This window comes from Corvus cornix, chromosome 6 (assembly GCF_000738735.6).
Source record: "Corvus cornix cornix isolate S_Up_H32 chromosome 6, ASM73873v5, whole genome shotgun sequence".
Classification (NCBI taxonomy): Eukaryota; Metazoa; Chordata; class Aves; order Passeriformes; family Corvidae; genus Corvus; species Corvus cornix.
In genome coordinates, this window is record NC_046336.1 from 876,567 (window position 1) to 892,754 (window position 16,188).

The 16,188-nt window shown below is 51.7% G+C and overlaps 1 protein-coding gene across 1 annotated transcript in view; it reads left to right on the forward strand.

The window, feature by feature from the left end:
* TCERG1L (transcription elongation regulator 1 like) overlaps positions 1-16,188 on the forward strand; it is a gene marked incomplete at its 5' end in the record, with an annotated part of 49,557 nt that overhangs the window by 7,438 nt on the left and 25,931 nt on the right. The window contains one exon of the mRNA XM_039553973.1: positions 4,081-4,245. Within this exon, the coding sequence (XP_039409907.1) occupies positions 4,081-4,245 (165 nt within the window). The remainder of the gene's footprint in view (positions 1-4,080; positions 4,246-16,188) is intronic.

A 16,188-nucleotide genomic window follows, 5' to 3' on the forward strand; every position in this document is an offset into this window, starting at 1 on the left:
GAACATCTGTTTGCATTCAGAAGGGGGTTGAGGGTGACAGGGGCACCACCAGGCTCCATCTGCAACCAAGGTCAAAGGAAGGGACAGTGAATGCTGCTTTAAGTCCTGGAGCTTAAAAATGCAGAGAATCCTACTTAAAAATACAGAAAATTCTGCTTAAAGCCATCAGGTGGGCTGGGGGGGCTGTGGAGCTGTGAGGAGCTGGGCTGGATGCAGGCACATAGGTCCTCCCAAGAGGCTCTGGGAGCTGCTGTTCAGGCAGGACTGCTGTCAGGGGGTGCTGGTGACGTTTGGAACAGAAACACTGAAGTGCCCAGGGAGGTTTGGAGTGCCCATCCCTGGAGGTGTCCAGGGAAGTCCTGGAGGTGGCACTCAGGACTCTGGGCTGGGGACAAGGTGGGGATGGGGCACAGCTCGGACTCGGTGATCCTGGAGGGCGTTTCCAACCTCAGGGACTCTGGGATTCAGAGGACAAGTTTTCACCTCACTGCCAGGATGTACCATGGCCTGGCAAAAACAGATCTGTGGAAAACACCACTGCTAGAAAAAATCCTGCATTTTCCCCCTCATTGGAATATCAGTGATAGAATTTTACTCCTTTTTTCATGGCATTTGACTTTTGAAATTCCCCCTGTAAATGCAGGATGATTAATGGTAACTCTCAAATCCTTTCAAAGCCTTTTTGAAAAAAACTTACAGCAAGACCTGGTTTGTTTCTGAGGAGAACTTCTCACATGGAAGCCCTCAGCTCTCAAGGAGTCCTGGGCCAGCTTCCAGAGGCTTTGGCAAATCCAGCATTGTGTTTGAGTGGATGAGCTGTGGGATGCTGCTGAGCTGAGGCAGAGCAGGAGCGTGGCCCCGCCAACCCCTGCCCGTGCTCCCTGTCCAGCACTGACAGCCACAGGGATGGTCCTTCCTCCCCAGAATTATTCAGCAGGAGAGAGAACTTCATCAAAGGAGGGGAAACCACCCAAACTTCTCTTTCAACTGAGTGATGAAACTTTAATAAGGGACTGATGAAAGTTTAATAAGGAAGCCCAGCTCCAGGAGCGTTGCTCATCGCAGGCTCCGGCTGGCCAGGCAGCCCAGGCTCACATTATTTTCCTGTTTTCCTGCCCTCTTTGGGAAAATCACATCCTCCTCTCCAGAATAAAAGAATCAAATGAGAAGTAAACAACCTTTCTGCTCTTGTGCCCTGCAGGAAGCCGCAGAAAAGTCGTGTTTGCAGACAGCATTCGTTTTCACAAGAGCTACAGGAGATGTTTTGTGGGTTTTTCCCAGCAGCAGACAGCTGGAATTGGGAATGAGCACAGGCTCTGGGAGGGCAGGTGTTTGACCTCACTGAAGGATTGTTCCAGCTCCCAGGTGAATGAACAAGAAGCTTGTATTTAAGCTTGGATTAGTTGGACACTGATCGTATTTTGTTTTTTTAATTTCCATTGTCACTCTGGCAGAAAATCTGTTTTCATTTATCCATTGCTGAATGATGAAAACTTAAATATTTGTGGGGTTTTGTGGCCTGTGTGCCTGTTATTTAGTGCACCTGCAGGTGCTCCTTGGCATGGAGGAATACTGGAGAAATAATGGACTTTTTTGGTGACACTGAAAATACGTTACTTCTGTTTGGCTAATGCAGGGCTTATTGTTGGGAAATAATTGTTTGTAAAGGGTTGTGACAAGCTGGGAGAGCTGGGGGTGCTCACCTGGAGAAGGGGAGCTCCAGGGAGAGCTCAGAGCCACTTCCAGGGCCTGAAGGGGCTCCAGGAGAGCTGGAGAGGGACTGGGGACAAGGCATGGAGAGCCAGGACCCAGGGAATGGCTTCCCAGTGCCAGAGGGCAGGGCTGGATGGGAGATTGGGCAGGAATTGTTCCCTGGGAGGGTGGGCAGGCCCTGGCAACAGGGTGCCCAGAGCAGCTGGGGCTGCCCCTGGATCCCTGGCAGTGCCCAAGGCCAGGCTGGACATTGGGGCTGGGAGCAGCCTGGCACAGTGGGAGGTGTCCCTGCCCATGGCAGGGCTGGCACTGGATGATTTTTAAGGTCCGTCCCAACCCAAACCATTCCCTGATGTTATCCAAGGTCCCTGCTGCGGTTCTCCTCCCTGGAGCTGTTGTAGGGGGGCTGCATCCCTCACCCCACAGTCACCCTTCCCAAGCAGCCACTCCCTGTGCTCCTTGCCAGGATACACAGGGAAAGAGACACCTCAGGGTGATGAAATGCCTGGAGTGAGGAGTGGGACCAGATGGGGATTTGTGGGGCCACCGTTGTCTCCCGTTGCCTGCAGGATCTGCACCCGAGCTGGGAGCTTTGCTGGATGCCATAATAAGCTGATGATTGCTTAATTTTTGAATCCTGAGCTTGCTGTGGAGGGAGGAACAGCTGCTGTTTGTCAGATCTGCTTTACTGCTCAAGAGTTTCACAACTCCTGTTCTTGTTTATTTAAATATTTAGCTCTGAAGGTCTTCCCTGCCAGTGTCAGACTGGGGAGTGAATGGGGCAGGGCCTGAAGGGTGTTTAAACTTTGAATTGGGAGATTCCTGGGTTTCATTGGCAGGGGCTGCCCAGGGAGGTTTGGAGTGCCCATCCCTGGAGGTGTCCAGTGAAGGTCTGGATGTGGCACTCAGAGCTCTGGGCTGGGGACAAGGTGGGGATGGGGCACAGGCTGACTTGATGATCCTGAAGGTCTTTTCCAGCCTCAGTGATTCCATGAAGTGCCCTGTTGTGTTTTTGGGATGAAGGAGATGAGATGTAGAGCTTGGTTTGTGTGCAGGACACAGGAGAGCAGCCAGGCAGGTGAGGGAAGAGTGGGTGCCTAATACAGCAAGGAGTAAATTCAGATTTGACATCAGACAGTTACACTTAGGAAAGTTGAGAATAATTGTGTTCCATGTGTTCAAATATTTGGCTTTTTTATTAAGTTTTTTCATTTAAATTTAATAATCCTGCACAGTTTGTGTGTGAGTCACTGCTGCCTCGTCCCTCAGGGTTGTGGTGATGTGTTCACATCTGTGGGGTTTAATGGCTGAAAATGCTCCAGCCACGAGCTGGGGCTTTGGAATCACAATTGGCAAAGGGGCTCTGGGAGTCCTTCAGAAATATCTCAGTGACACAATAGCTGGGGTTGGAAGGGACCTCTGGAGATCACCCAGTTCAGGGCGCTGCCCAGGCAGGGTCACCTGGAGCAGGTGACACAGGAACGTGTCCAGGAGGGTTTGGGATGTCTCTGGAGAGGGAGACTCCAGCCCCTCCCTGGGCAGCTGTTCCAGGGCTCTGCCCCTCCATGGAAAGAAGTTTTTTCTCATGTGGGGCTGGAACTTGCTGTGGTTTAGTTTCTGGCCGTTGCTCCTTGTCCTGTCTCTGGCACCGCTGAACAGAGTCTGGCACCATCCTCTGACAGCCCTTGAGGATATTTGTATGGATTGATGGGATCCCCTCTCAGCTTCCCTTCTGCAGACTGACCAGGCCCAGCTCCCACAGTCTCTCCTCATCTCAGAGATGCTCCAGTCCCAAAATCATCTCTGTGGCCTCTGCTGGACCCTCTCCAGTAGCTGCTTGACTTCCTTTCTTCGTTTCTTCTCCCGGGCAACCAGTGACAGGATGAGAGGAAACAGCCTCAAGATGGGGGCCTTCAAGGGAAGGTTTAGGTTGGACATCAGCAGGAATTTCCCCATGGAAAGGGAGGTCGGGCCTTGGCAGGGGCTGCCCAGGGAGGTTTGGAGTGCCCAGCCCTGGAGGTGTACAAGGAAGGGCTGGAGGTGGCACTCAGGGCTCTGGGCTGGGGACAAGGTGGGGATTGGTCAAGATTTAGACTCAATGATCCTGGAGGTCTTTTCCAATGTAAATGATTCTGTGGTTCTGTGGTTCTTGAGCTCTGGAGACCAGAACTGAGCCCAAAATACAGCTATATTCTATATAACCCCAGCTCAGGCTCTGGTGTCTCTCTGAGGGGGCACACAGGCCAGGTGGGACATGCTGCATCTTGTTCCATTTGGTGCCAAAATTCAGCGTGCTGAGCACGTCATTCTCCCCAAGCCTTTGCTCTCCCCTCCAGCTCACGCTCACTGTGTCTCTCTCTCCCACAGGTGGTTGCCAGAACAGCCTTAAAGCAGCGGCTGGCACTCAGAGCCTGGCGCTGGTGTCCCTGGAGCCTGAGGCCCCCCAGGGCCCCCCGGGGCTGAGCCTCCAGCCCTGCCACCTCCTCACCTTGTCCCCCATCAAAGTCCCGCTCCTGGCCTCGCCCTTCCCAGGTAAGGTCCCTGCCGTGGCCCCGAGGAGCAGCACAGAGCTGCTGTGTGCGGCTGTTGCTGGGTGCTGAGGGCTCGGGTGGCAGCGCTGCAGCTGGGGCTGGAGTTGGGGTTTGGAGGGGTTTGGAGGCGTTCTCTGGGATTGGGTGTCAGGAGTGGGTTCCATGGATGTTTGTCATGGTCGTGTCCCGGTCATGTTTAGGGGCAGTCAGTGAACTGAGCTGGTTCCTCCCTCATCTCAGGGGGTTCTGTGGGAAAACCTCTGAGCCCCAGCGGCACATCCTGAGCTGCAATGGGCACTCACAGGCTGGCTGCTCAGCGTGGTGAAGTCCCAAGCAGATTCTCTGGGTGTTTGGTGTTACAAACGTGCTGGGAGAGCGCAGCCTGGGTCTTTTCCCAGAGGCTGAGGTGTGGTTGCTGCCTGGAAAAATCGCTCTTTTCTGGATGTTGAGTGAAGACTTCCTGGAGGTGGCAGCTGAGGAGGCACTGGGGCATCCCTGCCTGGCTGGGCAGGTCTGGCTGACTGGAAGCCTTTAGGGTGATGTTTGTAACTGCGCTTGGAATGCTTGAGGCTATTTTTAGAACAGTTATATGCCAATTAAGTTAAAAATGTAAATGAGGGTGCTTGTTCCATCTTTTTGGTAATTGAAGCGTAGCACAGCAAGGCACAGGGAGAGTGAATTCTGCAGAAGGTGCAGTTCTGGCTTGGTGTTCATGGGAGAGCTTTTAATGAGAAATGGGTCTCAGGGATTCTTGTTCCTGCCGAGGAGCCACCCGGAGAAATCCCAGGGGTGTGAGCAGGGCTTTGGGATCAGGGCTGGGAAGAGCAAACTGACCCAGAGGAGTGAGGGGCAGGAAAAGGAGCTCAGGGGGGACCTTGTGGCTCTGCACAAGTCCCTGACAGGAGGGGGCAGCCGGAGGGGTCGGGCTCTGCTGGCAGGGAACAGGGACAGGAGGAGAGGGAACGGCCTCAGGCTGGGCCAGGGCAGGCTCAGGGTGGGCAGCAGCAGGAATTTCCCCATGGAAAGGGTGCTCAGGCCTTTACAGGGGCTGCCCAGGGAGGTTTGGAGTGCCCATCCCTGGAGGTGTCCAGGGAATTCCTGGAGGTGGCACTCAGGGCTCTGGGCTGGGGACAAGGTGGGGATGGGGCACAGCTTGGACTCGATGACCCTGGAGGTCTTTTCCAGCCTCAGGGATTCTGTGGAATGGCTGAAAATGTTTTGTACTTAGTCCAAAAAACACTGGTGCTGAACTTAAGAGCAGAAAGCAGAATTAATGCTGCTGTGGGACAGGGCGTTGGTGCTGCTTCCCAGAGAATATCCTGTTTGACCCCTAGAAAACATTTTGCCTGTTTAGGAGTATTTTAGAGGAGAAACCAAAGGAGGACAAAATCCCTGTTTATCTGGAAAGCAGGATTCCATGTGAGACTTGTTCTCAGTGTGGGGAGGAGCTGATGTGCAGCTGGGAGAGCCGGGCACGGATGGCATGGTGATTCCAGGAATCTCTGTCCCTCCAGAACCTCCTGGGCTCTGGGACAGTGGTGATTCCAGGAATCTCTGTCCCTCCAGAACCTCCTGGGCTCTGTGACAACAAACGTGCCCGGCCAGGAGATTGTCCCGGCGCTGTCCCTGGGTGTGTGATGGGCCATCAAACACTGCACCCTGAGTGCCTCAGCAGCCATCCCATTCTCAGTCACTCACAGCAAACCCACGCTGGGGGCGTTCTGTCCTGCACGATGGAGAGCAGCTTTTTAGGAAAGAAAGCTTGGGAGCGCCTGATCCACGAGCAATAAACCTGAGACTCGGCTCCTGGTTTTTCTCTCTTATCCCATCTCTGGAGGGAAGGCTGGGGCCTTTGCAGAGCTGCCATAAAACAATTTTATAGGATTCATTTTGCTGTGCTGGAGGAGGACAGGATGAAAGGTGTTAGGGTTGGATTTTGTCACCACCAGCCTGAGGCACAGCTGCCCTGGGAAGGAGCCTTGGGGTGCCCTCGGGGCAGGGACCTCTCTGTGGTGTCCTTGGCCTGGGCAGGTCCAGCCACAGGACCTGGCAAAAAGGGCTGAGGGTTTGGAAGGTCTGGGGAAGGGACCAGGCTTGGGACAGGGAGGGAAAGCAGGGGAAAAGCAGGTGCAGAAAGCCTAAATCCAGCCTGGGCTGCATCCCACACGCACAGTTTGGGACAGTGCTGAGGCCAGGTGTGATGGGACAAGGGGGATGGTTTTAAACTGCAGGATGGTCCGTGTAGATGGGAGACTGGGAAGGAATTCCTCCCTGTGAGGGAGGAGAGGCTGCATTTTCCTTATCCACGTGTGACCCAGAATGTGACATTGGGGTTAATGATCTGTGGAATTGGGGTTAACGACCTTCCCACATTCCCCTAGCCTAAAGTTTATGAAAGGCCATGTTCACACAGTAGCAATGAACTTCAAAACCCCAAAATTAAATTATTTCCAACTTCAGCCTCCATGTTTATGGGTGCCTGGAAGGCTGAACGTTGTGTGTGTGATTATCCCCAGTTAATTGATTCCATTAGAGGCTGGTGTCCCATTCCTACCTTGTGTAGTCCAGTGTCCCTAATCACAGGGATTTGCTCGATCAATAGTCTTAGAAGTGAATACTTATTTTTTAGACCTTTGATTATGGTCAGTTTTGCAGCCTTACAATTAATTTCTGGCAGCCTAATTAGTAACCCTGGGAACAGCAGGGCAGTGCCACAAGGGGGGAGGTGTGGGAAGGGCCCTGGGCAGGTGAGGATCCAGGCTCTGCTGCTTTGCCCCCTCACAGAGGAAATTCCTTGGAGCTCCCTTGAAGCAAATCACCAGGAATTCAGGGGAACTGAGAGTGTGCACAATGCAGTGGTCATTTTTATAAGTTCATTTTAATACAATTTATTTTACATTTTGTGAAGGAGAATCAGAAGAAAGCTCTATGAGAGAGCACAGGATATTTAGGGAATTTAAAGCCACGTGCAGCCTTTCCCTGGCAGGATGCTGTGAAGGATCCCAGCTGGATTCCTGGGAAATGGGGCTGAGCAGGCAGGGGTGGGATGTGCTGGCTGGTGCAGGTTGCTGTGCCTTGGCTCTGCAGTCAGTTGTGCTCCTGGGGATTATTTTGTCGCTGTGCTGATCTTAGAAAAACCTGTAATGATGAAATAAACGTATGGGAAAGAAGCAGCATAAAACCCCCGGCTTTAATGGCAACATAAAACACTGTTTTATATGGAATAAAACATTGAAGCTTGAGGAACCTGTCCATGGAGTGATGTGTGGCTGGACATTGGAAGGCTCCAGCTCAGGCTCTGTGCAGTGAGAGGGCCCTTGGCCCAACACTTCCGTGCTCTGCTCTCCCACCAGTGAGGCGAATGGAGAAGGTTCCAGCACTGCTATTTCAGCCCCATTTTGGGTTGGTATCGCTTTTATTTCCTTTCTTCATTTTGCATCTACTGGTGGTGCTGCTTGTGCATCTCCCAGGCAAATGTTCCCTTAAATATTTAATGACAGCCTGGCCGTGAGTGTGGATTTTGTGCCAGGTTTAACATAAAGACTAAACAGGAGCTCGTGGAGCTGCAGCTCCTCACTGTGCTGCATCTTCCTGCGCTCTGCTGGGGGAGGAAACTGCATTTCCCAGCACTGCCACGCCAAGGCTTTGAAAGCCGTCTCAAAGAACCCCTAAATGCATTAAACTTTGCGAAGGCGAGCACTTACCTGCAGTAATTAAGGAATGGAGTGTCTGGTAATCTCTAATACCACTTTGCAGCTACTGCAGAAAGAAGTGGGTATTTATTTTGTTCACATGCAGGTTTTTAGTGATAGGAGTGAAGAAGGTAAGAGATGAGTCTGTGGTTATGAACTCTGTAAATTAGCAGTGAGCACAAATATTAAAAAAGGCACCATCTGCCATATAATCCATTTGCCACCTGTTCCCTGGCTCTCAGCATTATTTAAGGGTTTAAATGTAGCAGTTTAGGCTGCCACAGAACAGCTGGGAAGTGGCTGAGCCTTTTTCCTCTCAGCACCTTAATGCTGTGTGTTGACCCCGGCTCTCGGTGCCAGGGTTGTGTCCGAGCTCTGTCCGGTGACTGTCAGTCCCTCGTTAGCAGGAGCTGCTGATTGAACCACGGCTCAGAGCACAATTAGTGATGGTTCAGGTGGGGCTGGGAGGAAACAGCAAAGAGAAGCAGAGGCTGTCCCAGAGTGGCCACAGAAGCTGGGAAGGGGTCGGTGCTGCGGGAAGGTAACAGGGCAGTGGAGTTCCTCCCATTAAATCCTTGAGCTCAGCCTGGGATCCTCATGGAATCACAAAATCCCAGGATGGATTGGTTTGGAGGGACCTTGAATCCCATCCAGTGCCACCCCTGCCATGGTGGGGACACCTCCCACTGTCCCAGGCTGCTCCAAGCCCCAATGTCCAGCCTGGCCTTGATGTTCCAGCATTTTCCCAGATGTTTCCTGGCCAACCTCTTCCCTGCCAGCTCATTACTGGGAGGGCTGTGCTGAGGACATTTTTCCAGCCTCTGTGGGAACTCCAAGCTCTTTCCTTCCTTCCTTCTCTTAATGAGATTAATTAAAAGCTGCAATCCAGTAAGTGCTTGGGAAGCTGGTGCAGCTCTGGGCACTGGGATGGTTCCTGCTGGCTCTGCCAGGCCGGTCTCTCTGCTGGGCTCACTCCCATCCTTTAAGGATGCACTCTGTGGGAATTCTCCTGGTGCAGTTCTCAGTTCAGATTAGTCCAGCCCTTCTGTACACCAGAATTCCAAGATATTAGGGGAGCAAAAAATAACAATTTTGGAAAGATCGCCAGTATTCCGAGCAGGAATGTGATGTTCTCTCCTGAGGAGGCTTCTCCTTTGCCTTGCTGGGTGTCCCACGTGCCTGGCACTGAAACAGCTCGGCTTGGAATGCTGAGTAGCTGTAACAGGCTCGTTGTAAATGATCTGCCCAGCTCTAATGCTGGGTAACGAAGCAAGTAAATGAATGTTTATAGTTATTAAAGTGATAACTGCCTACCCCAGCTAATATTCAGCACAAAATCACTTTTTGGTTCCCTATCTGTGTTGGCATGTGTGAGGGAAGGTGAGCTCGTACAGGGGGCTCAGATAATGCCCAGAACCACACTGAAATGGCACCAATCCCCTCCTCCCTGCACAGTGAGTCTCTGCTGGAAGCTGCAAGTGCTCAGCTGCCCAATTAAGACCCTGTAAGGAATGGGATGATGGTTCTCAGAGTGTGAAAACTCAGCTGTTTCTGGGTTACCCAGGCAAAGTGCAGGAGCAGGACGGGCAGGGTGAGATCAGGCACAGCTTTGTGATATTGCACATTTTTGCACCATCCACGTTGGAAACTCATCATGGAGAGTTTATTGATGCAAATGCATGGATGGACCAGACTGGATTTATGGATCACGGTGCACTTCATACAAACAGGGGCTTTGGGATGTCTGAGGAGCAGGGACAGGACCTGAGGGTCGGGCTGGACATCAGGAGAAGGTCACACCTCAGTCCTGCTTCGTTTGGGCCACGCTCATGGTTAAAGAGCTGCTTTTGTGGTGTGCACCACAGGAGCCTCTCAGTGCTGGGATGTAATAGCAAGGTATTGACAAAGGGAAAAATATCAATACTTCAGTGGCAGTTACAGAAGACAAACAGCCCAAATCCTTTCAGTCGTGCCCAGCTCTTGGTAAATGTCATGAAAGTCAGAGTTAATTTACTGTATCCTTAACTGCTTGTTAAAACACTGAGCTGGGTTTTTCTGTGGGAAGTGCAGTGCTGTGCAGTGCTTAAATCAGGTTTCACTGTTAGGAGCAGCAATTCCACTGTTAAAATCCCTGCCAGGTGGGTTTTCCCCAGCCAGGAGCCAGGCCAGGTGTGCAGGCTGGGGCTGTCATCACTGCTGGGACTTGGGGGGGTAACACTGATACGGGAGTTTATCATTTTCCCGGTGTCCCTTTGAGGAACTTGGGCTGGATTGGGCAGATCAGGCTCTTTCCCTTTCTGTTGCAGACTCAAATTTAGTTGAAATTTGTGTAGCTTAAAAAGTCTTCACTAGACTGGATATACTTCCTGTTAGGGGAGCAGAAGTCTTAGAAGGAAAAACCATATTGAGTGAAACAAAGGAATAAGCCTTGGAAGGATGATGGGATCATTCCAGGAAGAGTCCTTGCTTGTCCCTCTCCAGGAGAAGACGAATGAATGAGAATTCCTGTGAGAATTCCATGAGGTTTAAATCAGAGCTGAGGGAACACCTTGTTTTGGCGGCTGCTTCTGCTGTGTCCTTAAATTTATCTGTGCAATTCAACCCTTAGGAGCTCTGCACGTGTGGCCAAGGCTCAATGGAATGGTGCTGGGGTGCAGAGTAATTCCCAGTGGATGGTCAGACCCAGCTTTTGTGTCCTGCTTGGGGGTGCCCACAGGAGTATTGGGGGACTTGGAGAGGGGAACAAGGGAGCAAATCTTGCTGAGGTCCCTGTAAAAGATGGGAGTGGCGTTGCTTTGTGTGCATTTGTCTTGCTTGTTACCAGGGAGAAAAAAAGCATCTTTTATAATTATTTTCTGTGTGTTCAGCCAAGTTTGTGTTTCAGCTATTTGGGGGCTGGTGTTGATACTGTAAAACAAAGCCACAGAGTGGATTTCAACCAGTATATTCCCAATGTTTGGCCTGAATTTTCAGTCCTGAATCAGGGCTGGATATGAGGTGGATTCAGTGCAAAACTAAACCTGATGGAGGAAGAAATTCCCCAATCTCCACTTTCTGGATTTGCATCTGCAGGGTCCTGTATGTCCTGGTGACAGCTCTCAGTGTGGTGTCTTAGGCAAGGCAATCATCTCAGCATTCCCTGGAATAGAAGGGGACGCTGGAAGGCTGAGGGCTCAGTTTTCTCCAAACGTTTCGCCAAGGGGACTGAGAGCTGAGCAAACCCTGTGCCACGAAACATCCTTGGAATCATTCAAAAACACTGCTACACTTCATCTTGGAAATCAAAATGGATATAGAAATACCTGATTGGGAGTTTATTATGCAGGAATGGAAATTCCAGGGCATCATGGCACAACATGGGGGGCTCTGCAATGCTGAGAGCTCAGGGTTTGTAATATTATTATTATTATTATTCCAGTCAAAAAGCTATTCCTGCTCAGCTCCTTGGATGGTGGGAACCAAATTCACAGGGATTTTCCTGGTGTTTGTACCCAGTTTTGCTTTGGAGGCTGTGGATGTTTCCTGGGTTCCTCAATCAGGCCCCACTAAAGTGTAAATAAATGTAACGAGGTAAAATGAACCTTCCTTCTTGGCCAGAATATAAATAAGGGAAATTAATTACATTTCCCAATTTTAAGTGTGCCGTAGATGTTCCCCAGAGCACTAAATGGAATTTCTTGGATTTTATTGCAATTGCAGCTCTGTTGGCACATGCAGGATGTGGTGATGGTGGAAGGGGGGAAAGGAGAAGCACTTGGGGGTGTTGGTGGCTGCCCCATCCCTGGAAGTGACCAAGGCCAGCTTGGAGCACCCTGGGATAGCGGGAGGTGTTGGGGGGGAGGGAATGGGAGGTGCTTTAAGGTCCTTCCAACCCAAACCAGTCTGGGATTCTGTCATTCCCAGAAAATCCCTCCTGCCAGCCCCTGTTCCACGTTGAGTCCCCTCTGTGGTTTCAAGACCCCAGGACCTTAGACCTCCACTCAGAAACCACCATAAAAATTGAGCACGAGAGGCACATTCCTGGTTTCTGCTTGAGTGGGTTCAAAATTCCACCTCTAATTTCTGGCTCAAATCCTCCCAGAAATGAGCATGTGAAGATTTCACTCTGAAACACAAAGGATTGGTTCATGCAAAAATAATTACTCTGCTACGATGGGGAGCGAGGGGCAGTTCTGAGGGTTTGATGCTGCATAATTCAGTGTATTCTCTCAGAATTACGTCCCATCCAGAGAGGAGATTGAAATTTGGTGCTGGAGCCTGCATGAGGCTGGAAACGAATCATAAAAGTTTGGGAAATGGGACTGGATGGAGCAGTGAGAAGGGCTGTGGGAGATGGAGGGTGTGGGGTCATCATCACCATCATCCCCTTTTCTCCTGGTGTGGGCAGAGGCTCCCTGGCTCCGTGGCACCCTCGGGTGCAGGGTGGTCCCACCTCCCCCTCCCTGGGCTTGGGAAACCTCTGCTACAGCCCAGGAGAGTCCCAGCCCCTGCCAAACGTGCCCAGCCACACTCAGCATCAATTCCTGCTGTGGCTTTGGGGCCCTCCATCCTTATTTTCCAATTTTCTGTGATGGCTCCATGAATAATTCAAGAGGAGTCTTCTACCCGGCGCTGGCTGCCCCCTTCCCTGCTCAGGAGGTCCCTGTGTCTGGGAGGTCTCCCGGGTCAGGCGCTGCTGCTCTCAGGAACTGGCCAAAAATCCAATACCAGCTTTTTTCCCCCAATTTGGAGACTCCATTAAGGTCTGTAATGCAGCAGGGCCTGAGGAGAGCTCGGTGGAGTTTTCCACACCCAGAAACCACGGCTGGAGAAATGCTGCAGTCCCTGCTCCGAGCGTGGGCTGTGTCCTGCTTGGGATTTACTGGAGAGGGAATGCCACAGCTGTGCCTGGGAAAACGGGAATGGGGAGGGAGGGATCCTCCAAATGAGATCCCAGAAAAATTGGAATTGTTGAGACTTTAATACAATATTAATTATGACTTATATTGCTCTGCTCCCTGGGCCAGGGACAGCACCCAGGGAGCAGCTGGAGCTGGGCCAGGGCAGGGTTAGGTTGGATATCAGGGAAAGGTTCTTCCCCAGAGGGTGCTGGGCACTGCCCAGGCTCCCCAGGGAATGGGCACAGCCCCGAGGCTGCCAGAGCTCCAGGAGCGTTGGGACAGCGCTGCCAGGGATGCCCAGGGTGGGGTTGTTGGGGGGTCTGGGCAGGGCCAGGAGCTGGACTGGATGATCCTGTGGGTCCCAGCTCAGGGTATTCCATGATCCCATAGCATTTAACACAAAGCCCAGAAGAGGATCAGAGTTTTTAGGAAGCAGGATAAATAATCCTAGGATTTTTCCCTCAGTGAACACCAGAGCTTGGCTTTGCTTCACCCGGTGCTCATGTGGGTGGTAAATCCAGGGCATGATGGAATGCCATGGGCTCTGCCAACCCCACACCCTGAGCAGCCTGGATCACTCCCTGGACCGAGGGAGGGCTCTCCCTGTCCGTGCAGTGTCCCAAATCCAGCTCCAGTGTTTCCATGCCTGGCAGGAGCTCTGTCTGTCCTGCTCTGTTTGTGGAGGCAGAGGCTGGAGAACAGGGGGCTTTGGTTTATTTTTTCTGAATTCCCACAGTGTTTGCTTTCCAGAGGATCAGATCCACTGCACTCTTGGCTTTAGAAGGCTGCAGGGGCTTTGGGAAGGACAGAGCCCAGTGACCTTTGCTTTGGGGGAGTCGCTGCCGTGGTGAACGTTTCCTCTGCAGTGTTCCCAGGGAACAGAGTAATTAATTGATTAACTATTACCTGGTGGTGATCTCGTCCCATTTGTGGAGATAACTCAGGGAGTGAGGCAGGGACCTTGGTTTGACCTTGTGTGGTGCAGATCCAGGAGATGTCCAGGCTCTTCCCACTCCTGGACCTCGGGGACATGATGGGCTCTGTCCTGCTGAGGGGGATTTCTTCCTGCTGGAGACTTTCCATCATTTTCCCTCTTCCTTTCTGCCTTTTCTTGTGCCTTTGCCCTCTCCAGCCCAGGTCAGCTGGGGGAGGTTTCAGTGTGTTTTGTTTCAGTACTGGTTCATAGTGTGCAAAATGTCACTGTCATTGTCATCTGGGCATGGGATCCAGGCCTCAGGTGGAGAGATTTGCCTCCTTTTTGGGCACAGTTCTGGCAAGATTTCTTTTTAATGAGTAAAACCACCCTGATACTTCTTTCTCAGTGCAGACTTTTGAAAATCAGGAGCATATTCACTAGAAAGGTGCTGATGCAAGAGGAGCAGCAGATGCGAGGCAGGGGCTGTGTGGTGATAACTGGTGGAAACTGGTTTATCCTGGGAAGTGATGGATCCCATTGAGGGAGCGCCATTCCCACCTTGACAAAGCAGCTCAGTAACTCAGAGAAACTTGTTGTAATTCCAAATAATCCCAGAAGTGTGCCCAAAGGAATGGTTTGTTTGTGCTTCCCAGTGTATATTCTGGTGTCTGCTGCTATCCAGTCCCTCTCTGCACAAACCAGGCTCGAGGAGAAGCCATCCCTGGGGGCTCTCTGCTTTTCCCTGGGCTCCCAGTGTAGGAAGGGTCTCACAGTTCAGCTTAGTATCTGTGCAGGAAAAAATCAGTGAGTAAAGGTGAGTTTTACTCTGGGATCACAGAATCACAGAACATCCTGAGCTGGAAGGGACCCACAGGGGTCGAGCCCAGCTCCTGGCCTGGCACAGACGCTTTGGGAATCCCCCCACACCTGAGAGTGTTGTCCAAACACTCCTTGCCTGTTTATCTTTCAGAATAAGAGCAGTGAGAGAGAGCTGCCAGCAGGAGTTGTATTTGCAGCCTGAAGCTGTGGGATCTGAGCCCAGGCAGAGTCTGGGGCAGGGGGAGCAGGGCTGAGGCAGCTCAGCAGCCACCCAGGGACATGAGCTGAGCCTGTGAGGATTTGCATCGTTTGCTCTTCCAAGCAAGGCTCGGATGGTGTTTAATAATCCTGCTCTTCTTGTTATTAAATGTGTCGGGTTTAATTCCGTCACTGTGAGCCCTGCTCTTACAGCTCTTGTCATCGGAAATCTCACTGAAAGCAGGGAAATGCTTTCTGTTGGCTTTTGCTGGTCACAGAGCTGCAGAGTTCTCGTGGCACTTTGGGCTTTTTTTCCAGTCAAAGCCAACGCTGGGGTTTGGCACAAAGGGGGGAGTTCCTGCCTGGCATCTCCGGGCTGCAAGGGCAGCACCAGGGAAGGTGCAGCACGGTCAGGGCTGGGCAAGGGCTGTGCTGGGGTGGGCACAGGGGCTTGAACAACCATTTCCCCCCAAAAGGGAAGAGATGAGGATGCTGAACCCCATCTACAATAATTCCTCTGAGGAATCTTTTCGATTGAGACTCGGCAGGTTTCCCAAATGCAGCAGCAAGGCGTTGAAGAGCAATCAGAGCCGTGGCTCCCCGTGATTGTCCCTGTCTGAAGGCAGAGGGGAGCAGGAGACTTCACAGGGTTTTGGGGGATATTTTGTGCCCCTGAACCCAGGAGGTTTGGGGTGTGGGGCTGTCACTGTCATGGAATCACTGAATAGTTTGGGGCTGAGGGACCTTCAAAGGTCGATCCTGTCCAACCCCTGCAATGTCTCCCTCCCTCAGGGCAGGGGGCGTTTCCCTGGCTGATTTTGGTGTTTCAAGCATCAGTAGCACAGGACAGAACTGTAAAATGTGGCTGAATGTGACACTTCAGCTTTCAGGGGCTTTGATTTGTTTTGATTTCACTTTGCTTTTCAAGCTGCTGTGACTTTCCTCGTTTTGCTGCTCATTTGGTGGAAATTGCAAAAGACCAGGTTGTTAAGAGAAGAGAAAGTGGAGAGGGAAATTTTCCCCCAGCACAGCTCATTGCAGAAGGTGCTCGTTGTCACTTAGTCCTGACTCTGCAGATTTTCAGGAATTCTTGCTGACTTCCTATCTCCTGTCTTCCCTTCCCGCTCCAATAAGCAATTTACTCCAACATTTACCAGTTCCTGAAGTGGTTATGGCAATGCATATTGAAATGAAAGCTCCGAATTATCCTGCAGAAACAAAAGTGCAGCTCCTGCTTGTGCTGGGGAGGGTGCAGGGTCGGGCTCGGAGCCAGCAGGATTTGGGATCGAGAATCATGGAGTGGTTTGGGTGGGGATGACCTCAAAGCCCACCCAGTGCCACCCCTGCCATGGCAGGGACACCTCCCACTGTCCCAGGCTGCTCCCAGCCCCAATGTCCAGCCTGGCCTTGGGCACTGCCAGGGTGGGAAGTATCCTGTG